The sequence below is a fragment of the Branchiostoma floridae genome, chromosome 9 (genome assembly GCF_000003815.2).
Source record: "Branchiostoma floridae strain S238N-H82 chromosome 9, Bfl_VNyyK, whole genome shotgun sequence".
Lineage (NCBI taxonomy): Eukaryota > Metazoa > Chordata > Leptocardii > Amphioxiformes > Branchiostomatidae > Branchiostoma > Branchiostoma floridae.
Genome location: NC_049987.1, coordinates 20,619,158 through 20,636,229, shown reverse-complemented (window position 1 = coordinate 20,636,229; position 17,072 = coordinate 20,619,158). Strand labels below are relative to the sequence as shown.

The 17,072-nt window shown below is 43.3% G+C and overlaps 3 protein-coding genes across 3 annotated transcripts; 2 read left to right on the top strand and 1 right to left on the bottom strand.

Moving 5' to 3' along the window:
• The first annotated feature begins 3 nt into the window (after positions 1 to 3).
• LOC118422483 (RNA pseudouridylate synthase domain-containing protein 2-like) lies at positions 4 to 2,233 on the top strand. Its single transcript, XM_035830094.1, has one exon. The coding sequence runs from the start codon at positions 172 to 174 to the stop codon at positions 1,744 to 1,746; it is 1,575 nt and encodes a 524-aa protein (XP_035685987.1). The 5' UTR covers positions 4 to 171; the 3' UTR covers positions 1,747 to 2,233.
• On the bottom strand, positions 2,234 to 7,972 carry LOC118422484 (regulation of enolase protein 1-like). The gene is made up of 7 exons (XM_035830095.1): positions 7,832 to 7,972; positions 7,160 to 7,470; positions 5,107 to 5,132; positions 4,351 to 4,471; positions 4,017 to 4,061; positions 3,296 to 3,427; positions 2,234 to 2,799 (listed from the first exon to the last, which is right to left on the bottom strand). Exons 2-7 carry the CDS (start codon positions 7,304 to 7,306, stop codon positions 2,599 to 2,601), a joined length of 672 nt encoding a protein of 223 aa, XP_035685988.1. The 5' UTR covers positions 7,307 to 7,470; positions 7,832 to 7,972; the 3' UTR covers positions 2,234 to 2,598.
• A 3,484-nt stretch (positions 7,973 to 11,456) lies between these two features.
• On the top strand, positions 11,457 to 16,709 carry LOC118423061. Its single transcript, XM_035830969.1, has 3 exons — positions 11,457 to 12,085; positions 15,026 to 15,208; positions 15,797 to 16,709. Exons 1-3 carry the CDS (start codon positions 11,648 to 11,650, stop codon positions 16,205 to 16,207), a joined length of 1,032 nt encoding a protein of 343 aa, XP_035686862.1. The 5' UTR covers positions 11,457 to 11,647; the 3' UTR covers positions 16,208 to 16,709.
• The last annotated feature ends 363 nt before the right edge of the window (positions 16,710 to 17,072 follow it).

Below are 17,072 nucleotides of genomic sequence, written 5' to 3'. Positions count from 1 at the left end.
TCTAAAACTCATTTTAGCGTTTTTGCTCTATCAAGATGACGTCATCATAAGACGAGCACATCAAAATGGCGGCACTGGGAGGAAAATTGTAAGGTGCAGATTTTTCTGTTCAAATCTTTTAAATTTTAGCTTCAGGAGACTATAAACAAGGTAAAAGGAAGTTGAGTTTCTATGGGTAGGATCTATTTGTGTTTATTTCCTCTCTGGAACGTCGTTTCTCGTAGATATCTCGCCAGATTTTGCCGGACACTTTCGACGAGTAACGTTGGCATCGGTCACTTTGCTCTGTGCCCACGTGAACGTGTTGAAACGACTTTCACACCTCGAAGGAAGTTAACCCAACGCTGCAACAGTTCGTTTTGTACCGCAGTAACCATGGCGGAATCACATGATAAAGAGGAAAGCACAAAAGCAAAACGCCAGCCTTCAAACTACACAGGACAAGCTGGCCCCTCTAAACGTGCCAAAGTGGACTCTTCCAAGGACAAAAGTCGCCACAACTACAAACACAAGGTCTTCGAGCCCACCAGGAAGACGGTTGGGTTCGACCAGGTCATGTTCAACGAGACCAGCAGTTACATTGAAAACGGACTCCGGAAAGTGCAGCCCTATTTCTTCACATTCGAGGCTTTCGCCAAGGGGCGTTGGCTCGGCCGGACAGTCATGGACATCTTCAGCAGCGAGTTCCGAGCCCACCCACCGGAGCACTATGAAAAGGCAATCAAGCTGGGAAGACTGCTGTTGAACGGCGAGTGCGTCAAGCTTGACACTGTCCTAAAAGACAACGACTTCATGCAGAACACCGTTCATCGCCATGAGCCCCCGGTGGTCGCAGACCCGGTCCAGATCGTGGAGGAAACGGACGACCTGGTGGTGATCAACAAGCCTGCGTCCATGCCCGTCCATCCGTGCGGCGGCTACCGTCACAATTCCGTCATCTTCGTCCTCGGAAAGGAGCACGGCTTCCAGAACTTGCACCCGATTCATCGCCTGGACCGCCTGACCTCCGGGATCCTCATCTTTGCCAAGAATTTGGAGACGAAGCACAGACTGGACGCACAGATAAAAGGCAGGGAGGTGAAGAAGGTTTATCTTGCGAGGGTAGAGGGGGAGTTTCCGGAGAAGGCGGAATGCGACAAACCGATCTTCGCGGTGAAGCACAAGCTGGGCGTGTGCCGCGTGTGTCCAGAAGGAAAGCCCGCGAAGACGACGTTCGAGAGAGTTAGCTTCGACGGGAAGTCGAGTGTGGTGCGATGTTTCCCGGAGACGGGACGCATGCACCAGATTCGCGTTCACCTCCAGTACCTTGGCCATCCTATTGTCAACGACCCTCTGTACAACAGTACCGCATGGGGAGCAAACAGAGGGAAAGGCGGCATAGACAGCACAAGTATGAATGATGTCCTCGGGAAGCTAGTCACTGAGGAGACTGAGAGACAAGGTAAAGGTGGTGATTCATCACCAAGTCCAGGTGATCATAGTGCACGGACTGTTTCATCCGAAACAGAGCATGCTCCCTCAGAACAAAGTACTGACCTTGACCCTAAAGACAGTGACGAGGGGTCGAAGGTGAAGGGTCAGGGGGCTACAGTTGACCCCATCTGTGATGAGTGTCGTGTCAGCCGTCGCGACCCGACTCCTAAAGAGTTGGTGATGTACCTGCATGCTCTGAGCTACGAGGGGGAGGGGTGGAGCTATGAGACACCACCTCCCGAGTGGGCCAGTGAGGGCTGGGTAGAGGACTAGTGTGGCAATATGTAGGAAACAAGTAGAAATGTACATGTAGCACATATATACTGTAGTTTTTCTTGACAGTAACATGGGACCATATCACCATATCTGCTCAGTTTTAGACAGGTATGTACTTGTTAAGATGAGGTAAATGAAGAACAATCAATTTTGGCTTGTATTTCTTTGATGTCTGTTTCCTTGTCACAAAGGATGCTATAGTATAGCCGTTTAATTGCGCAGCCTATTTGCCAGTGTATTTCGTGCAAGTATTCCGCTGGCGCAATAATGCGAAGTTATCCAGCTGAACCGAACCGATTTGGGGATTCCGTGCAGTTAACAGAAGTGTGTGTTAATCCATTGTGCAATTAACTGGCTTCTACTGTATATAGTAAATTCCCTACATTAGCCCTGTACACTATTTGCTCTAGAAGAGAAACTGCATTGATGAAGACATGAAGGAAGACAATACTTTAAAATATATGACTCACTCAGACAAAGTCAATGTAGTAACAATTTCTTTTTATTACTATTTACAATCAAAAGGTGTCTTGAATGAAATAGGTACACATACATAGGTACTATCTATTATTAAACAATTCCATTTGTTTATTATAATATTATTATTAATTGATTTGCTCAATGAGGGAAAGAGTATACGTATGGTTCCCTTGTTATTACCTGACAGTATTCTATTGAACGCATTGCTTCTCTGCTTAGCACCCAGCACATAGAAGAAAATATGGTAGGGGTGAACACACCTCTAGCAGAAGTGGACTAGTCCTCTACTATAGTGGCCTGTGTGGCCCAAGGGCTACAGAAATAGAGATGGGAACTGCCCCTAATATACACAAAGCTGTGTACAAAATTTTAGTTGTGATGGTACTGTAGGTAGCCGTCGGAATGTCGCACATTGAATTTGTGGAAGAGCGCGGTGCCGCCGCTGGCCGTGGGGGCGCAGACCATGGGTCCCATCATGGCCACCTGCGGGTCAGAGGTCGGCACGGGGGGCTCAAGGTGGAGGATCCGGATAAAGTCCCACCTGTCCTCATCATGGGCCTTGTTTTCCACCTGGAATAAACATAGGATGGAAAGAAACAAAACGAAATAGGATGAATCTAACAGTAGTAAAGACGACAAAACCAGAGAGAGACAGCAACTTCAGAACTCAATCCAGAGAGTGCTACCATCATCTTTCGAGATGGACAGATGACTACTAGTAACAACAGGTGGTCTTGTAGTTAGTCTTTGACTGAGGATACTGGCCCCATGTCACAAATAAATCAAGTAATATGCAGATATACAATACAATGATAATATGAAACAAGTAACTTACAATGGTATATACACAGTAAAACAATTGCCCGTCATTCTATGACCAATTTGGACTATTTTTCTGACACCTATGGAGACTGATAGAGACTTGTTACAAGGGAGCATGATTTTCTTTTTAAAAAATGATAAAACTTTGATTCGCAGATATAAATAAAATCAAGCAAGTGTAACATAAGATGGATATGGAAGAGGAGAATAATCCATAACAACTCAAAATCCAACATGTCCTCACCACATAATCGTTGCCTTGACGATATACTCTGATTGACAGTCTCCCTGATGGCCAGTCCTGGGTGGACCAATCACTGTAGACATTGGTGACCACACAGCTCAGCCGGAAATGGCCATCCACATACTCCAAACCCTACACGGGTGAATACGAGTAACTAGCTTCAGTTAGGGATGGGATGTAGAGCAGGGGTTCCCGTGTTTGAGGAGAAACATTGTGAACTCCTTGAAGATCCCACCACTTACAGGTATCAAAAATTTTAAGGGTCTATTCTGTGTGCATGGATCAAACCTCACAGCACTGTCATACATAGCTAAAATACAAGCTACATGTGCGTAATGTGTGTTATGCAACAAAGGTGGTTTATGCAATTAAGACAGTTTAATGGTTATGCGAGACAGGGACCTCATGACTGTCATGCGAGACTGTGTTACTAGTATCTGGAGGGACTTCATAGTGTCATCAGATGGATGACTGAACTGAACTGAAAACAAACCAAAACTAGCAGTAGCAGTGCAAGAAATGACAGAAAAACAAACCAAATTCTGATCTTTAAAAGTAGGCAAGTTCTGGTTGATGAAATAATGCAAAATTTTACATTAGAAGACATTACAGGTGTTATTGAAGATTGATACCATAATGATTGACATTTGTTGCTGAAGTGATTCCTTCTTGTTACTATGGCAAAGAATGTTATCAAATCTTGACAGTTGTATAAACTCACCGTTTTCAGCCAGTGTTCATGATCGTACCGCACCATCAGACCTGCCTGTGTTGAAGGATAGAAATATCAAGGAATTCACAGCTATAGATAAAAAATTAATGACTATATTTTTAATAGACAAATGATCAAAATCCACCCCAATGAAAGTGTTGGGATTTTTAAATATTCGAAATGGTTAAATCTTCGTGGTGTTCACATATAAATATGCGCTTTCTTGCCACCGCCAACCGCAAACATAAAACACTGCCTAAAGACACTTTCCACCCAAATTGCAAAATTGAATCTACTCAAAAATACTAGTACATGAATGTGTGTGTTTAAAATGTATGCTTACTTGGTCAAATTGGTTGGCAGCAGACACCTCGAACAAGGTCTCCATGACACAGTTGGTATCTGTGACGGGGGCATACAGCAGGTGGCCATTATCGTTGATAAGCTCCGGGGTGTAGTAGGTTCTGATGGGAACAAGTTTTGGTTTTATTCATTTATTTATTTATTCATCTCAGAACAGGTGGGTAGCCCCTACAACTTTTGAGAGTTAATTTCCAAGTGGGCCAACGGTGCCGCCCACCATACATGTAAAACAAAACGTGTTACATTCAGTCAGAGACACCAGTGGACAACATACTGTATATCACAAGAAAACCATAGCGTTATAACTTCAGTCAAGGTGAAGCCATGTTGTTTTTTATTATTTGGATGACATCCGTGCGTACGCGCGTGCATCAATTTTTGGCCATGTCCAAAAAAGAAAAGTTTCCAACCATACCTTAAATGGTTACAAAGCAGCTGCAAAATTAGGAAATAAGTACCGTGGATGTAAATAAATATATCAGAAAACATATACTAATGTCTTAGAATGCCAAGGTCAAAGAAGAATATGTGAGCGAAAAAAATTCATAATCTTTTCCATACTCATTTGTTCAACCTTCCTGACCACTTACATAATGAAGGAAACTTTTTGAGGGGAGTTTATTTTTATGCACAAGCAATAATTTTTTAAAGAAAAATATGACCCAGGGTGCTGTCATGAACCGTCCCTTTACTGACTTGTACATGATCTATTTAGCAGTTTCACTTTTGTACTTACTTCCTCCAGAAGTCACTCTTTTCTTTCTGAAACAATAATAAACACACGAAATATTAATGATTAATTTCAACCACAAATACCATCTAAAACATTTATTTCCTTATTAATACTTAATATAAAATGCGTGTATATTTTTCAACAGGATACAAAAAAAGAAAGCAAAAGGAGAAGTACACTGGTACATACATGTCAGTAACAGCAAAGAGAGAGCTTGACCCAGTGATTTGGCCAAAATGATTGGAAATCTACAATTTTTTTAGTAGTTCAGGCATATTTAAGTTGCCTTAACCATCCGTGGAGAAACAAGAAGTATGAATTCAACGTTCCATGAGCCATAGAATGCCTTATCTCGCTGAGCTGTTCTATGGAACTATGGAGGGGAGGTCAGAGAGGGTGTGTCGTATGTACACTCCTAAAAGCATATTAAACATTGTGTGACACAATGTATAATATGGCGCCGTAGGTAGAAAGTGTACACTGTGACACTGAGTTTTATCTAAAGACTTGCGAGGTTGGGTGCATCGTGCTGCAAGGCTTATATCTTTAGGTTTCGGGCTGTGCAATAAATAATTCGTCTTTTCGCATATTTTGGACTCTTTCAAGTAAGTTTTTTAGGATATATATTGCAGTTCCACCGACGTTCAAAAACTAGTCCCTCATATACCACAAAGCTCCCAAAATTAGTGAATACTATTTTAGACTTTGAAAGTGAAGTCAAAGCCACACAGACTTGGACCACATGGAAGTTTGACAGTTCCGCTTGACTACACACAGGTAAATGTCACATGAGTCACACGATAGCAAACTGAAGACAGTCTTCATAGTCATGCAAAAAAAGATTATTAAGACTACCTTGGACCATTTGTCAGCGCTTAATTTTGTCACAGCCTACATGAAAAGGCTTCATCATCAAAATGGTACAATGGCCGGCCTACATTGAAGATCACCCAGTTATGTACAACTATAGAGCACTGGATAATCCACACAGAACCATCATGACAGTATTTAAAGCTGGTTGGATAGTAGGAGTTCAAGAGGAGCGGTTCCAACTGGAGTGATACTCCTACCCAACCGAAGAACTCTCAGTTACTCTACTCCACTCTGCAGTTACTCTACTCTACAGTTACTCTACTCTACTCTACAGTTACTCTACTCTAAAGTTAGTAAAGTTACTCTACAGTTACTCTACTCTACTCTACAGTTACTCTACTCTAAAGTTAGTAAAGTTACTCTACAGTTACTCTACTCTACTCTACAGTTACTCTACTCTAAAGTTAGTAAAGTTACTCTACAGTTACTCTACACTAGTACAGTTACTCTACTCTACTCTACAGTTACTCTACTCTAAAGTTAGTAAAGTTACTCTACAGTTACTCTACACTAGTACAGTTACTCTACTCTACTCTACAGTTACTCTACTCTAAAGTTAGTAAAGTTACTCTACAGTTACTCTACACTAGTACATGTACAGTTACTCTACTCTACAGTTACTCTACTATTACTCTACAGTTACTCTACTCTACTCCACTCTACAGTTACTCTACACTAGTACAGTTACTCTACTCTACTCTACAGTTACTCTACTCTAAAATTAGTAAAGTTACTCTACAGTTACTCTACACTAGTACAGTTACTATACTTTTATTATATCTTTATTGCAAATTCATGCCCAAGGGCTAATTGCACACAAAGTAAAGTAGTACTTAGCGGTATACATAAACATACTTAACAAAGAAGGGAAATGATATTCATAGATAAATCAAAAGGGAATAACGTCTAAACTAAATCTATTTCTACCTAAGCTATTTGATGGGTTTGACTTCTTTATACTTTTGACTTCTTGTATACTCTACAGTTACTCTACTAGTACTCTACTTTACAGTTACTCTACTCTACAGTTACTCTACTCTACAGTTACTCTACTCTACAGTTACTCTACTCTACAGTTACTCTACACTAGTACAGTTACTCTACTCTACTCTACAGTTACTCTACTCTACTCTACAGTTACTCTACTCTACTCTACTCTACTCTACTTGAACTTAACCCTGACCGGTGTGACGAGGATGCCGTTGGTCCCGTCTGCCCGGAGCATGAAGTCTTGCGGCTCGTTCAGCCAGGTCAGCTCAGGTCGCATCTGCACGGTGTCGAACGTGGTGGCGAAGGGCAGGGTGAGCGGGTGCGTGTGAGAACCAGCCATTGTAAACTCGGGACAGTAGGTGTGCTGGTAACCCGGTCTGTGGCTCTACGCGGAAGTAGAACTATTCGGGCCGCGTGACTTGTTGTTGACCCACCTGTTCCGTCAGGCGCAAGCCCCGCCCAGCTGCCGCGGCACAACGAGCCTGGCACAACAGTGGTCTGAGTCTGAAAGGTAACGGTGTTAATGATTGAAAGACCTTCACTGCATCCTTCCTCAAGTAACATTACATGTCATTTCATTTATTTATCCGTATCAATTCAAATCAATATTGAGCCGTAATCAATAATATTGACTGATCGTTATCTTCAAACTCAAGACATATCTACAAAGTTATAAAGACAGACATACATCTGAGGATCACCAACCTCCTAGCCGATGCGACCAAGCATGGGAGAACGTATGTACCTGTATATATAGTGTTAACGTTTACAGATCGTGACAATATTGGCCAAGGGGTTGCTCCGGAAAAAAACACGGCAGTATGTAGCAACTGACTTTTGATTACAATACTGAAATGTTACTCACGCGTGCCAACTGGTGGTTTGGAGTTGTTCAGCGCATAAACAAGTACAACCTACTGGACAGATTGTCACATTGCTTTCGCGTACGCTACATCGTAAGATGGGGTTAAGAAAGGTTGTAGGTCAAAGTTCAACTACAGATAGTGCTCCTGATATTACATACACTATCGCTATATATCCGACTGTAGAATATTGTTCATAGTGCAATAGAGGAGTACAAGCTGCACATCCGGACAGCTTTCCACTTGCACCGAGAAGGACCCCTCTTGTTTTCATTTAAGTGCGGTGGGTTCTTGGACGTGCTCGAGGTGTGGCTCTCCAAAAACACAGGACTCTATTTAAGGTCCTATCGGAGGGACATCCCTAATCAAAGCTATCTAGGGACTCGTTTCGACCAAAGTGATGTATTAAGTGTTGAGTGCCTTTTCCAAGGGCACAACGTCGGAGCATACCAGTATCAGGACCGATAGACTTTGAGCCAAACATCGTACCATAATGCTACGTGACGTAACATTATAATTATTTTATCATTGATTGAATCAATGGTGATTGATCCTGCCACCAAAAGATCTGCTTGGAGATCAGGGAGGTTATAGGGAATTCTTACGGCTACATCCTTTCAAAGAACTCCTGGCCACTACTATTCTCCAGGACAGGTGTAAGAGGCGAATAGAAACAAAAAGAAAAAGAAAGAAAAAGTCTCCTGGCTCCAGTGATTCGATCCCGGGCCGTCAGCTCACGAACCCAACGACGCTAGCTACTACGCCAAAAGGTCGGATATGGTTGGCATGGTCAGCTTGAACCCCACTGATACATCCCGACTGAAACCTCTGTTTGGTAAATAACCTGTGTGGTTTGGTAGCACTGTAAGCCCGGGAAACAGACCGGTACCCAGGCTAAGGTTTGTCCTCTTATCTATCATGCTGAAACAATGGACCACGCCCCGGTAAACATGGCACATAGGCGCGGGTAAACACTCGGGGACGGTACAGAATGTAGCCGTCTATTGTGGGCGCATAGAACCGGGCAAAAGTGCCGGTAAAGCCAGGATTATCATAGGAACAGTAGCCCAGTATCCATCCCTATTGTAGCTGCCGAGTCTTTTATGTCTCCTTCCTTGAGCAGAGTTACTCTCCTAGTAGTGGTTCGGTTCCGGCTGTTTCTACGCGTTTTAGGCTGTGGGGCTTTCTATTTTGCTCCCTATTCTTCGTGTCCGCCAGGAGCCGGACCTCTAGATCTGGTTGGAGAGTAGATCAAGACCTCTTGATAAAACCTCATTGCATATTCGTTCCTTCCTTTCTTTCTTCATTTTTTGTGAGTTAAACTTTTGGCTATTGATATGAAAATGCTATTTGTATTTTGCCTGCGTATTTCTCTTACTTCTACTTAACTTTTGTTTCTGGCTTTTCTCTTTTTGTATCATTCATTATCAAACTTCAAAGACTCATTATCGAGTAACCAGACACAACAAAATTAATCAAGTCGCACCTCTTGTGTCGCACCTCTATTAGAACACTTTTCGTCTGGTGCAAGATGTCACACCCCTGTTTTTGTAACGCTACGAGAACTAGTGAAAGTTTTTCTTGTACGTAAAGTACAAAGCAAACAGCCGACATACATGTAAATGGCACCTACACTGCCCTGTTGGGTTACAAAATGCGTTTGACTTCTTTTTTCCTTTTCTTTTGGCTTAGCAGGTATAAACTCGACAAAATGATGAAGATATTATCACTGGAAATTTTTTTGTCTCCCTTAGGCCACCGAGGACGAACTCAAATAAACCTCAAAGTTGAACCCGTACATACTATTATACTTCAGACTTTGTATAGTGCTAGTTTTACATCACATCCTTACCCAATTTGTACTTAGAATCACTTGGAACTGTATTCTATTCACCTTGACCTGTACTTAGCTTGTTAGCATAAACGTACGTCTTCATTCTTTATCCTCCTTGGATGCGTGAAACGCTGATTGAGCGTGATCCTGACGTCTGCTTGGCGACCATGGTGACGTCATCAGCCCAGGTGTGCCACTCGGCGTGTGTATTCACTCGGGTCCAGCAGCCTCACCAAAGGTTGAATTCAGTGTTTCCCTTTATAATTAGTCTCTACCAGAGTCCGCGGGTTGATGAAAAATACTAGTACATGTATAAGAAATTTGGTAAAATAAGTTGAATAATTCACCAGGTGACTGTGACGGCTTTGTATATATCGAGCGAGGTTAAAGAAAAGATCTCTTTTTGCTAAAGGAACATCCGTATTTTCTACAACTTTTTTTTTCAATTTCTTGTAGAGACTACTAGTAAGCACTGATTGGTAGACTAGGGACACTCTATGTTCAGCTTTAAAGCATTATTTCTTACGGTGGATAGGACCTACGTATAGCCGAGGCTAAAGCAGAAGTTTCCAAAATAAAGGAACACTTGGACAGAGCAAGGAGGTTGGACAGAGGGGTCCGGTTGATATCAGAGATGGTCAAATTCGTTGTCCATCGGAGCTCCTTTCCAATCAGTTACACTATCTCTACCTTTAATTTATAACAAAAGAAGTAATCGATTCTATCAATTCAGCGGACAAAAAAAAATGATGCAGATTTCATCAAAGCGGCGTTTTGTAGTCAAGAGAAAAAACAGGATCTTTTTGGCGACCGGAACTAGATGAGATCAAATTTCGCTGCAAGTGCTAAAACAACATCGCAATTTTACATACGCAAACACGAGAGGGGAAATCTGATGCTTCGGTCAGGTGGAATGATTGTTTTTCTAGATTTAGTGTGGGGTAAATGATACCCGCTTTCTACTTATCTGTTTACTCATTGATAAACGTCACCTTTTACATTCATTGTGTCTCCATTATTTGATTATCTTAGACCAAGGAGGTATAACCCCCTTTCTTTGGAAGAACTTGTATACTTTGTGATTTTGTAAGTAGTTATTCGTTTCTAGACTGTGGAAGGATGTTATCTTCTTGGACTGTGTGATGACAAATATTTACTGGTAGCTACCGCAAATCTAGCGAACATTTCTTTAGTTTTGATTTGTTTTTCTTTTGCCGACCATTCCTTTTGTGTCTGATATAAAGAAAAGGGTCAGACATATGTCTTTCTTTCCCACTTTCGGCACTAAAAGTAGCACTAAGAAGTTAAACACAAAGCTTGGATTTACAACTCTGCACGTCTTCGCACCTTTCTTTCACCTGGCGTCGTGAAGAATTTGCGTGCGACAAATGCGCGATGTGTGTTTGAGGATCCTCGGCTCACAAATACACAATATGTTTGAGCGTTCATCAATGCGATCCCTGAAGTTCAATACAGCCTTGGACAATGGAACTACCTGGAGGTGCGTTTATCTCGTTGGTAACATAATGGTTGATGTAATTACCATGTGTGTAGCATACGGGCTCACCGTTCGCGCCTCATCTATATGGACATGACCAAATACAAAGATGCAGTGGGGTAATTTTTTTTCTCTTCCATTTCTTGCAAAAGTCGATCTTCCACCAAGTTGGAAATAAATTTCGGCAGGTTTGGAGACAACTTTTGTGCCGAAGTTGTCCGCCATTTTCTGCTGTCATCAGGCAGTGACAGAAATGCAAAGCAAACAGGATTATCTCATTTGCATGGTGTAAGACAATAGGCGGCTCCCGTGAGGGGACGCGTCCATTTTGGCGCCAAGACAACTCCGTCCCAGCAGCCGTGTGGACAGACGCGCAGACAAGCGTCAGGGAGGGTCGGCCTGAGGACGCTGTTCTTGTTTTTACCTGTACATTGACTTTTTTGGGCCGTACAGTGATATCTGGGAAGAAATAGCGTTCGGTAGCATATGCCTAAGTTGAACCAGTTCGGTGAGCAGCCGACGAATTGGATTGTGCTCCGAGAGCAAGCAAGGGACGAGGTAGAACCCAGCGAGAACCAGGACAGGCGCACGGCGTTCGCAGCCATCTTCTTCTTCTGGTGTTTCCCGCTTCTCGGAGTCCTCTTCGTCTACGTTCTTTACGTCCACCTCAAGTCAATGGAGTCGAACCAAGCTACCAGGAGACCTCCGATGGGAAGCCGCCATCCTCTCGTCCGTAGCGGGTCCACCGCGGTCAGGCGCCCGTCGGTTCCTCCCCCGAGCCCTCCGCAGCGGCGCCGACAACGCCGCCGGCTCGGCTCGACAGGCAGCAGCGCCGGAGAGTCCACCTCCAGTCACTCCAGCTCCCACTTTAGCGCCGGAGAGGAGAGCGACATGTACGATAGGATCATGGCCCTGGAGGAGCAGGTGAGATTCGCTTATTTCATTTTTTTAATAACCACAAATCTCGGCATCTGTCCGGAATGTTTTGCGCGTCGGTATGTAGTCTTGTTTGCATTGCCACGTTTGGCGGGGGTTTGGGGATATCGAAAGAACACTTGTCCAAAACTGTAGCAACGCAACTTTTATATCACTCGAAAGAACGAAGTTAGGCTAGAACGATGCAGAAAAGGCTAGTGACTGCTTTTCAGCTCATTTTTGCTGTTCTTTACTTGTAATTTTCATGATTTTCAAATTTGCACAAGAAATGCACGCTGCACCTGTTATCAGACGGCTTCCCATACAGACAACTGCGAGAGTCCAAAGATCACACTTTTAGTAATTTAGTGTTCTTCGGGATTGAGAACGTTTAGAAAGTAGCTTGTGAAAATTTTCTTGTTGCTGATTGCTCTTGATTCCGTACCAAAAATCTGTACCTAGATGATAGATTTAATGGTGCCTGTAAGTGATTATTCAAATCAGACCAGGTAATACAAGTCTTCCATGTTGTCTTCGTAATTTTATGCCAACTTGGGCTCGGTGGGTTACCGTGTGGTCAAGTTTCCCTATGATCTAAATGATAGAGGAAATCCTTAGTGGTGTGTGATGTAGTGTGCATGATCCCTACTAAACTACGTGAAGTTGGTTATTGAGAGAATTTTGCCAAGGAATTTTGGCAACAATAAGAATTCATTAATTAGCCCGATGGGGAGTGTGATCCTGCCCGCGTTATTTCCAATTTGCCCTGTTTTTACGGTAATAATTTCCACTGTCCAAAAACCCATAGAAAGGCCTGATGGAGGCAAGTCATCAATGATATCTATAAATTAAGGTTTAGTCCACTATGAGGGTTTGTGAAGGGTGTGGTACTTCATCCCCCTATCTCGGAGATCTTGAGCCTTTCTGTAATTGTTGAGGGGATTATGAGGTAGCGTCATCACGGGACCTGCTACTGCCGCGTGGCGCGCCATTTTTTCTGCTTCGGCCCTCAGCTCTGTGTAGTCTTTACCAGACTACACAAGATTCTGATTTAAAAAAAACATTATGCAGAAATTTGTTTTCAGAAGGCTGAATAATTTGCCATTATTAAGATTTTGGTCAATTTTGGTACCTACCACATTTTCGCAAATTGAGTCACGGCTCCATTTCCCGCTACATGTTTTTGTTGACCCATTTTTCTCTCGAAATTTAGACCAAACTTTTCACAGATTTCGTTTCTACTCCGTCTCTTTTGAAGACAAAAGAGTTTGGTTTTCCTTGATTGGCACACTGCTGTGCTGATCATCTCATCACACCTCACTGTCCCGTTTTGTTTGCCGACCAGTTCACGACTGACGCCTTTTCCTCCCTCTCACCTGGGCGTCATCCTACGGCGTCAGATTTGACGGGCGATGTGTATAATCTCCAAGCAGATGTCGAGATCGTTTTGATCGTATTTGGCGCTGTCTTGTCCATTTTCTTTCTGGGAGTGTACGCATTTTTTCTACATGTTCCAGTATGGTATCTAAAAAGAAATGTACTTCTAGAAAAATGTATGAATTTCCACCAAAATGTACCTAAAACAACTATACCAACTTCTTCACAGAATCAGGAGCTTCAGAAACGTTGCTGTTTTGCCTTTCTACTACTCCCTCCGCAGATGTTCACTCCGGTTCTTTTAGACGCATTTTAGGCGATTTTGTCGGGCTCTCTTTTTCGTCCGTTTCTTCATGTCTGGCGGCCAAACGGACTAAACACGTCAAAAACATCCGGAGTCGAACTTCTACTTTGGGAATACCTTCCTACATCTGCTTGGCGATCATATTATCCCCTCACACTCACCCTCGAGCGCGCCCGCTGGTTTGTTTGCCGACCGGTTCACGACCGACACCTTCCCCATCTCTCACCTGGGCGCCACGCGCTAACCAGGCGCCTCGGTGACAGGGCTGTGATGCCTGTGATTCTGCTCGTTTGAAGTTTCAATTAGCGCCTCCAACTTGAACCGCGCGAATCTCTGGTGTGCTAAATACATGCTGTACATGCATGTACTACTAGTAGCATCCATGGCGGACCTGGTGTCTTCGATATTTTTTTCCGATTTTTTTCCCGACTGCAATGTCCAATTCAAATTTATGAAAAATGAGAAAATCGTAACAGCAATGCAAAAACGGTACCCCAAACAACATGAACAACAAACTCGCCAATGTAGACTAGTCTGCTGACTGTGATGACTCATGTTTTAAATCACTTCTGTGGCAAGCTGTTGAATATTGGAACAAGTTTTCGGCTACACAAACAAGTTCTCGGCTACACTTTAAGTGACAACCTGAGTGACGCTTGTACTTGTAGTACTTTTTCACATTCGCCACTCATTTTCACACCTCTTGATAAAACGCGAGCAGGTCTAAACTTTCATATTCAAGTATCTTCTAGATGACTACTCTTTCACCATTTCACAGAGTGTACTGCTCTATAATTTCTATGCGGGCAGGAAGTTGTTTATCTGGGGAAAGCTAGTCTCCAAACAGTGGTTGGTTTGCGGGGTAATAGTGGCCTGAATTTTTACTGACCGACTTCCATCCCGACTAGGCTACTACTATAGTACTAACCGTAAACATTATCCTCGCGACCCAACCTCTGCTTAGAGAATATATCTTTATCTGCATGCTCCTGCCCACATGGGTTAAAACTTAAATGCAGTAATTCGATTGTGTTTAGTTACAAGGGAGGCTAACGGTATGGTTGAAGAGAACATCTATAATCTCTAAGCTGATCCTACGGTGTCGGACGGGCAGCCTTTGACCGACTATACAAATGTACTCATAGGCCAGTTTTGAGTATCTTATGGCACCGTAGGATCTGGTTGGACTGTTGGAGATATATATAGAGAGAATCATATAGTGAAGGCGCTGAATTCCTGAAGCTAACCTTACCCCTCCTCGCCCCCAGGTGACCACCCTGACGGCTGAGCTGAAGCAGGCGCGGACGGTCCACCCCGCCAAACACATCGTGCTGAGGATGATGAACGAGAAGGCGGCGGAGATCGGCCGGCTGACGGGGCAGCTCGCCCTCAAGTCCGAGGACAACGTCCTGCTGCTCGAGGAGAACGAGTCACTCAAAGTCGAGAATGAGGTGAGCGCTTGTCGTAACAAAGGAAATCGCTAGGAGTCGCACAAATGGCGAGCAATGTATAATGTATTAGGGATAGACTTTTTGACGGTTCAAAACTCAGATGGGTTGTAGCAAAAATTTTTCTGCTATGTTGTCAGTACATGAAAAATTCAAGGTTCAAGGTCTTATCATAACGTCCTTGGGTACTTGAACACACCTCCAGCACTAGTGGACTAGTCCCGTACTGTAGTGGCCTGTGTGGGCCAAGGGCTAAGGAAACTGAGATGGGCGCCACCCCTATTCACCAAATGTTGTTCTAAAATGATTCTTTTTAATCCAAACATCCAAATTGCCATAATCCAATCACGAAAAGTAGGCTGGACACATACAACTAGCCAGTAAACCAGGGAGGTACAATTCAACCAGAGAGAGAGAGAGAGAGAGAGAGTGAACTTTACCCCATCTGTCGGAACATACAGAAACTGTTACAGTAGCCATGGAGTTGATTCTATTCTTCAGGAACTGCGAATGGTTTCTTAAGAACTTTTATTGTTACTTAAGATATTGCATTTGTCCAAGATTCTTAATGTTTATCTATTTTTCCTACAGGCTCTAAAAGTTCAACTGGTTGCGCTGCGGACTGCCTTAAGCGTCATCCGGCCCATCCCGGTGCACCGAGGCGATCAGCAGACGGCAGCGGCGCGGAGATCAGCCTACTTCCGATCACAGAGCGCTCCCGACCCGGTGGAAAGCCACGAAGACCAGCAGACGGCAGCAGCGGTTCGAAGGGCGGCGTACAGCCGATCAAAAAGTGCTCCCACTCCCAGTCCTACATCCAGCCAAGATGACGTCTTCCTCCCGTCGGTGTGTGAGCTGGACGAGATCGACTCTGCGGAAACAAGACGGCAGCGCCTTACCAAGCAGAACTCTCAAAGGAGGGGCTCCTCCATCAAGAAAATGTTTCGGAAGTTTCGGAGAATGAGTAGCTACCATGGCAGTGCCACGAGTAAAAACGGTTAAGAATAGAAAATGTGAAACAGCTACTTAAAAAAGTTTGAATGTTTGTGACCAAATGTACGAAAGACATACCATGACAATCGGTCGGTCCCTATGTAGAATGCGTAGAATACGTAAACGTGTTCTTCATATGTAACCTCAAAGCATGCTTGGTAGTAAGAGACGGTGTGAATGCAGTGCTTAGACATAGAAGAGTCACAAACAACTGCATTTTTGATGCCGGGTTTATCATTTCTTGATTCAATACTTTTTTTCGTCGGATTGATAATTGTAAATTCGGAAATACTTTGGTGCTAATCAATTTATAGAGTTTTATTTTTGAATCAATTCCAATGTATTGTGTCAAAATTTGTATCATCAATTGAATCTTTATGTAATTCTAATGAATTGGACTAAATGCACTGTTATGTAACCAGCTTTTCGGGATAAGATCAGACGTAATCATGTCATACAAAATCTACGCTGCTTGCATCTTGTTGTGGCAATTACATGTCTGTTTATCCAACAACTGGTCTTGGAATTTGTCTGAGTGTTCACTGAACTAGACTGGAGGAAATGATCTCCAAGCAGATCCTACGGTAGCATAAGACAGTATCAAAAGCTGGTAGAGGAGTGAAGCCAGCTTAGGAGTGTGTTTCGCTGCATGGCAAGTATACAACTCTTGGCTGACTACAATCCTTGATCGACCAGTTTGGTACTATCTTATGTCATTGTAGGATCTGCTCAGAGATTATGGAGAAACTAGAGCGCAGGGCCACAAGACATGGAGATAAAGTGGAATCCAACTACAGGGTAATTGCTTTACGGCCAATAGCATACTTTGGGGATCTGCATAAAACTCACAAAAACCCAACCCTCTGAACCAAAC

Excerpts from the sequence above, each read along its gene's own strand:
- LOC118422483 (XM_035830094.1), top strand. The coding sequence starts at position 172 with ATGGGTAGGATCTATTTGTGTTTATTTCCTCTCTGGAACGTCGTTTCT.
- LOC118422484 (XM_035830095.1), bottom strand. The coding sequence starts at position 7,306 with ATGGCTGGTTCTCACACGCACCCGCTCACCCTGCCCTTCGCCACCACG. Across the intron at positions 4,062-4,350 it reads CTGCCAACCAATTTGACCAA|GCAGGTCTGATGGTGCGGTA; the intron begins GTAAGCATACAT and ends CCTTCAACACAG. Across the intron at positions 2,800-3,295 it reads GTCAAGGCAACGATTATGTG|GTGGAAAACAAGGCCCATGA; the intron begins GTGAGGACATGT and ends TGTTTATTCCAG.
- LOC118423061 (XM_035830969.1), top strand. The coding sequence starts at position 11,648 with ATGCCTAAGTTGAACCAGTTCGGTGAGCAGCCGACGAATTGGATTGTG. Across the intron at positions 12,086-15,025 it reads TCATGGCCCTGGAGGAGCAG|GTGACCACCCTGACGGCTGA; the intron begins GTGAGATTCGCT and ends CCTCGCCCCCAG. Across the intron at positions 15,209-15,796 it reads CACTCAAAGTCGAGAATGAG|GCTCTAAAAGTTCAACTGGT; the intron begins GTGAGCGCTTGT and ends TTTTTCCTACAG.